This window comes from Rhea pennata, chromosome 16 (genome assembly GCF_028389875.1).
Source record: "Rhea pennata isolate bPtePen1 chromosome 16, bPtePen1.pri, whole genome shotgun sequence".
NCBI lineage: Eukaryota > Metazoa > Chordata > Aves > Rheiformes > Rheidae > Rhea > Rhea pennata.
The window spans coordinates 16,685,357-16,691,357 of record NC_084678.1 but is presented as its reverse complement, the minus strand read 5'-3'; the positions used below and the strand labels follow the sequence as shown (position 1 = coordinate 16,691,357).

The following is a 6,001-nucleotide window of genomic DNA, read 5'->3' as shown; positions in this document are numbered from 1 at the left end:
GCTGGAAGACAGCCCGGTCCGAAGAGAAACCTAAAGCTCCCTAAACGAGCTCCGAGGTACGGACACCGGCAGAGTCCGGAGCCGGCACGGGAGGTCACTCGTGTGCACAAGATTTCACCTTCCTGTGCACGGCTCCGATCCGTCCCAAGAATAACCGTGCTTGACCCGTTCTTAGTGCCGGGCGCTGCCTGCCGCCGGCTCCTTTTGGCGGTCTCTTTCCCTGCGAACAGTCAAGCTCAGATGGGCAAAAGTTCACCTGTCCCGGTGGCCGTTTTCCTGATTTCCCGCCAGCCAGGAGCTGTATCTGCTGACGAAAGCATCCCATCTCTGCACAGAAATATATTAATAAAAAAGAGGGAGAGAGGAGAAGAAGGAGAAAAGCCCCGGAGCGGTGTGAACTGTCTCTCCGTATTCCACGCGTGCGATTCAGGTTCCGTAGCTGTGGTGCACGGCGCATCCCAGAGGGGCTCGGTTCACAGTGTCGGTACAATCTGCCAAACAGAGGGATCAGCTAGGAGACGTTGCCGAAAGAAGCTGGAACGAGGAGGAGAGAAGCGGATGAGCAGCCTGCGGAGCGGCGCTCGGGCTCCCCCAGCCCCAGCCGCAGCGAGTCCCCCGCCTCTCCGATGCAAAACGCCGCAACATGCCTTCGCGCCCGGGGAGCCGGACGGTGCCGAACTCACCGTGCTCAGACCGTGCATCGCGAGGCGTCCTAGCCGCGAGCGCCGCCGGCTGCGTGTGCGGCAGCGGCGCGCGGCTGGGAGAGGACGAACGCTTGTCCCCAGGCTTTGACAGCCGCCCGGGCCAGGCCCACCGCTCTCCTCGTCCGCGCGGGCGCAGGCGGGGGCGCAGCCCCCACGGAGCTCGGCTCTCTCCCGCCGTGGCCTCCCGCCGGCCCTACCTTGGCTGAGCAGCTGCAGGTTTCGGACCTCCTCGCGCACCTGGAGCTGCAGGACCTGCTGCAGGACCTCCTGCCGCTGCGACTCGTGAGCGATGCCCATGCGCTGCAGCTTCTCCCCGTTGAGCCGCAGCAGCGCCCGACCTGCCGAACACACCGCCGCTCAGGGGCACGTGGCCGCTAACGCGCCGCGGAGAAGCTGAGCTTGGTTCACCTTCCCGCCCCGGGAACACGGAGAGGCGGACGGATGAGATCCTAAAGCAGCCCGTTTGCTGCCTGGACCCGCGGCAGCGCCGCGGCCTCGGGGCAGCCTGGCTCAGCCCGCGTTTGCCGCCGCTGCCCCGCTCCTGGGGGAGGCTCGGGCTGCTGCAGCGAGGGAAGGGAACGGCTGCACCGTGATGAGCTTAAATCAGCGCTCGCTGCCCAGCTGGGGAAGAGCTCTCGCCCCGCGGGCCGGCTTTGCTTCGGCGCCTCGCCGACCGGCTCCGCCTGCGCTGGCCGCTCTGCCGGCTCTGCTCTCGGCGCAGCCGGACCGCGGGGCTCTGCCGGCGGCCGCGGGCGGGATGCTCCCGACGGACCCAGCGCCCTCGCCGCCCTCCGGCTGCGTCCCGCTGTCCCGCGGCAGGGATTCGCTCCGCGGCGCGGGCGGCATCGCCAGCCGGCGGCGGGGGGTGGGGGTGGGGGGCTCGAGGGCCCAAACCCGGGGCCGGCTCCGGCGATCACGTAAGCTGCCCCCGCGTGCGGGAGCTTGCCGTTTCTCCGCTCCACCTCCCGCACCAGGACATGTTTTCCCGCGTGCCCCGTCTCCACCGGGGCAGGCTGGCAGCGCCACGGGGAAATTAGAGGTACCCATCAGAACGCATTAGCGTTGCCGTCACCGTCGCCGTCAAACCACTCTCCTCCAGTCCAGGGGCTATTAAAAGAGGGTTTTTCAACCGGCTTTTGTCCTTGTTTCCCAGCGTACATTTGCTAATGCTTCCTTTATTCCCCGTGCCCGGGCTCGCGGAGCTCTCGCATTAGTGCCGCAGCACCGCTGCGGGGCTCGAGGCCGGGGCAGGGCGCGCAGCTCCCGCCCCGCCGCCGTGCCGGGGCCGGGCAGCGCTGGGGCCGCCGGCAGCCGCAGGCGCGAGGGATTTGCCGGGAGACGGCGCGATCTGCGCCCTCCTTTCCCGGCTCTGGCCGCGGGCGCGCGTACGTGCCTGAAGGTTAATCCAGCAGCTCCGCTCCCTGCAGTCCGCAGACCGCGGGCGGCTGCCGCCGCTCGGAGCCTCTCCGAGAGAGTCGCTCTCAGCTAAATCGCTCGTTCGGGACGGGGGAGCAGTGGTGTCGGGAATCCTTCTGCTTCTGGAAATCCTCACCTTCGTCTTTACACCCCGCGGTGGCCCAGCGAGAACGGGGAGCAGCTGGCGGGGAGCCTCTCCCCGCGCCGCGCCGGCCCGGCCCCTCTCCATCCCACCGGCACCGGGCAAGGCTCTGAGCCAGGATCTCGGGCCAAGCACCACGGTGCAGGGGGGAACCGCTCCGACAGCTATGGCCGCTCAGAGCACCAGGTTTGCAGTCGGATTCAGGCCCAGAAGGGGATGTGGGCAATTCTTATCCCCGTTGGGTGGAAATTGTTCTTCTGCAAAAAGGTTTTTGGTATTAGAAATAGAAATATTCCTATTTGCTGATATCTAGATTAGGGGAAAACAAGGTTAAAATATCTGCAAAACTTCTTCTGTCAGGTTCAACCCTCTAAAGATGCTTTGAGCACTGCAAAATGGAATTGAAGTGGGGAGTTTGAAATTGGTTGAAAAAAGCATTCAAGATTATTTTGCCTGCTGCTCTCCGGAGACTCCTGACACGCTGCGGAGGGCTTCGGATGAGGGCAGTCCCTGAGACCTTGCTTCTGACGACTCCTATCATGGACTCAAGGCTGGACTCGTTCAGTAGACGAGCCTGGGCTCGGTCAGTCGAACCCGTGCCCCCCGCGCAGGCAGAAGCGTCCCTGCCCGGGTTTTGCAAACCCGGGTTTTGCAGGGCTAACGCGGCTGCTGCGGCGGACCAGCGCTGCCCGAGCCGGCGTCGGCGGCGACCTGGGACGCGCGCGGCCGCAGAGCTGTTTCCCTGCCTCGCCAGCGCCCCGGCTTTGCGCGAGCATCCGCTGCCGCTGCTCGTCCCGCGGACCGGAGCAGCGGGGCGGAAGGAGCCTCGGCCCACGGGCGCCGTAGGCGGCTGGCACGAGCCGGCACCGTACCTGTGATGGCATGGTGGGAAAACGCCTCCACGTAGACGAGATAGTTATGTGGGCAGTGTTTCTTTAGCCACTTGCACACGTCCTGCTGGGTCCAGAGCACCGCCGGCTTGCTAAGGCTGCCTAGCGTGGGGCTGGTGTGGTAGATGCCATAGTGCTCGCAGGCCCGGCCCTGCGGAGACGGGGAGCGGGAGACAGAGCGGGAGGGCGTTAGCGGGGCTCGGCACCCCGAGCAGGCAAACGCCTCGTGCAGGAGGTCGGCGCGCCGGGAAGGGGGAGAGGCCTGGGCACGGAGAGCCCTGCTCCGAGCCGCTGCCCCGAGCCTCGGGCGCCGCCGGGCCGCACGGACGGGCGCGAGCGGCCGCGCGCCTGGCGCGGGCACCTCCGGCGCGGGCGCCTCTGCACCCGTGCCCACGGCCCTGCCTCGTTTTTCTGCACGCACGTCTGGCGGGAGAGGACAGCGTGGGAAAGCTCCTGGGAGCTGCTGCCGGACCGGGCTGTGCAAAAATCCTCTTATCCCCCCCAAGAAATACAGGCGAGAGAGGCTTTCCCCAGGCGGCCGCTGCCCCGGCGCTGGTGATGGGCGGCAGGACGGGGCCGAGGGCGCGCAGGGCGCGGAGCGGCAGGAGCCCGACGGCGATTCCAGCCTTGCAGGGCCACCGCAGCCCGGACTGCGTGCGGCACGAGGCGGAGAAGATGCCACGTGCCGCAGGAGCAGAGAGCAGCTAGTCCTCTTCTCCCAGGGAGGCGTCCAGCCTCAAGGGCATGAAACGAGGCTGGGGAATGCAGAAGCCCGCGTTTTTTCTTTTCTTTTCTCTCTCTCTCTTTTTTTTTTTTTTTTATTTTAGCATGCAGGGGAGAGGAGGGATCTGCCTGGAGCTGGGCACGAGGAGCCAGGGCAGCCCTGGAGCTCGGTGCTGCCGGCGGTGCTGAGCGGAGCGGCACCAGGGGGCACGGACGCCGCCTCCCCGCGTGGCCGCAGGGACGCTCCCGGCCGCGCTGCCGGGGCCGGGGCCGGGGCCGGGGCCGGGGCCGTGCCGGCAGGCTGGAGCAACACGCGGCCTTCGGAGCAGCAGCTGGCGCGGGAACCCGGCGGCGCTCAACGGGCCGAGAGCGCTCGGACCGCAGGTGCCGAGGGTCGGCTCCCGCCAGCGAGCGTTGGCTAATTAGGCATGCTTAACGAAGGAGCAGGGATAATTAGCGCAGCAGGAGGGTTTGCAGACACGCTGCGGTCACCGCGCCCCGGACGCGGCCCCGCCGGGGCTCCCTTCCCGCGTGCTCGGCGTTTAGCAGCGGGCGCCGGCGAGGAGCGGGGGCGCCGGGGGGAGCCCGCCCGCGCAAAGCGATCGCTTTTCGACATCAAACGCAGAACTATCGGCGAGTCTCCGGCGGCTCTTACCCACGCAGCCCTCCGAGATGCCGCCAACCCGCGGCTCCCCCCGGGCTGCCGTCCTCGCGGTGCTGCTCGCCGGCGCGCTGCCGGAGCGGAGCAGAGCCCGGCCACGGCGCTGCGCGGCCCCGGCCCCCTCCGAGGCCGAGCCGGAGGGGCAACGAGTCAACGGCTCGTTTTCCAGCCGGCTGAGCCGCGCTGTCTCTCCGATAAACTCTCGGCCGTGAACATTGAGCGCTGGCATTTGAGGAGAGCGGGCAGGGGCGGCTCGGGGCCGGGAGGCGCCGGCGCGCAGCGGGCTCGCCGGAGCCGTCCCCGCGCGCGCGCTCGCGGGCGGCCCGAGGCTGCATCTACCGCCCCGAGCGCCGCCCCGGGCAGGTCCCGTCCGCAGTTTTCTCGGGGCGCGCGGGGCAGAGGCTCGTCCCCACGGGAGAACGGCTCCCCGTCGCGTTACGGCACGCTAATGCAACGGAGCGCAGAATTCAAGGCGGTAAACGAAACGCTCCAAACCCGGCTCCGGGACTTTCCGAACCGCAGCAGGGCTTTAAGGCATTACAAGAAATTTGCTGCCGGCAAAACGGCGCCGGCGGGCGAGCGGGAGCGCGCCGCGGGTACCTGGGAGCCCTCGGTGCCCGGCTGCCGCAGGAGCTTGACGGCGCGGCCGCCCTCGGCCCGCTGGCTCCGGCCGTCGTGCCAGGTGAGGCTGCTGCCCGGGTTCCTCTGCCGGCGGTAGCTGAGGTTTTCGGCGGACACCGTGTGCTCCAGGAGGCTGCGGCAGAAGCCGAGGCGGGCGGCTGCGGAGGGAAGGGCGGTGAGAGCCGGCGCGCGGCTGCCGGCGGTGCCGCCTCCCCGTCGCTGCTCCTCGCCTACGGGGAAAGGCCGGCAGCCCACGGAGGCGCAAACCCATCACGCGAGACGTCTGCTTCGACAGCCGCCGCCGACCTTGGCTGCTCGCGCCGCAGTTCCCCCCCTACCCCAGCCCCTACCCCAGCCCCGGAGCCCCTCACCTTGCTGCAGGGCGCCGTGCGAGCCGGGCACGGCCGGGACGCAGCACAGCGCCGGGCAGCCGGGCTGCATCCCGGCGGGATGCTCCCTCCCGGCCTCTTCCCGCCCCCCCTCACCCCGCTCCCGGCACCTCTTCCGCAGCCGAGCGGCTCCTCCGTCCTTCTGCTGGCGAGCAGCCTGCTGCCCGCGGCCGGCCCCCGCGCGGGGAGGGGGAGCGGCCCCCTCCCCGCGCCGCCCCGGCCCCTGCCCGCGGCACGCTCGGCCGCCACCCTCGGAAGGCCTCCACCCGCAGCGCCGCCGGATCCGGGAGCTGTCGCTGCTCTCCCTCCCTGCCGGCTCCCCGCTAATCCGCCGGCCAGATGGCACCGGCGGGCAGCTGCGGCGCCGCGGAGGTGGAGGGGCCCGGCGAGGAGTCGGCGCGCTCCGGGGACGAGCGGAGCCGCGGAGGTCTCACGTGCGGCTGTCACAGGGTCAC

The 6,001-nt window shown here is 69.3% G+C and overlaps 1 protein-coding gene across 1 annotated transcript; it reads right to left on the bottom strand.

The window, feature by feature from the left end:
• Positions 1-420: 420 nt before the first annotated feature.
• On the bottom strand, positions 421-5,598 carry SAMD10 (sterile alpha motif domain containing 10). Its single transcript, XM_062589553.1, has 5 exons — positions 5,529-5,598; positions 5,137-5,315; positions 3,135-3,303; positions 902-1,042; positions 421-534 (listed from the first exon to the last, which is right to left on the bottom strand). Exons 1-5 carry the CDS (start codon positions 5,596-5,598, stop codon positions 512-514), a joined length of 582 nt encoding a protein of 193 aa, XP_062445537.1. The 3' UTR covers positions 421-511.
• Between the last annotated feature and the right edge of the window lie 403 nt (positions 5,599-6,001).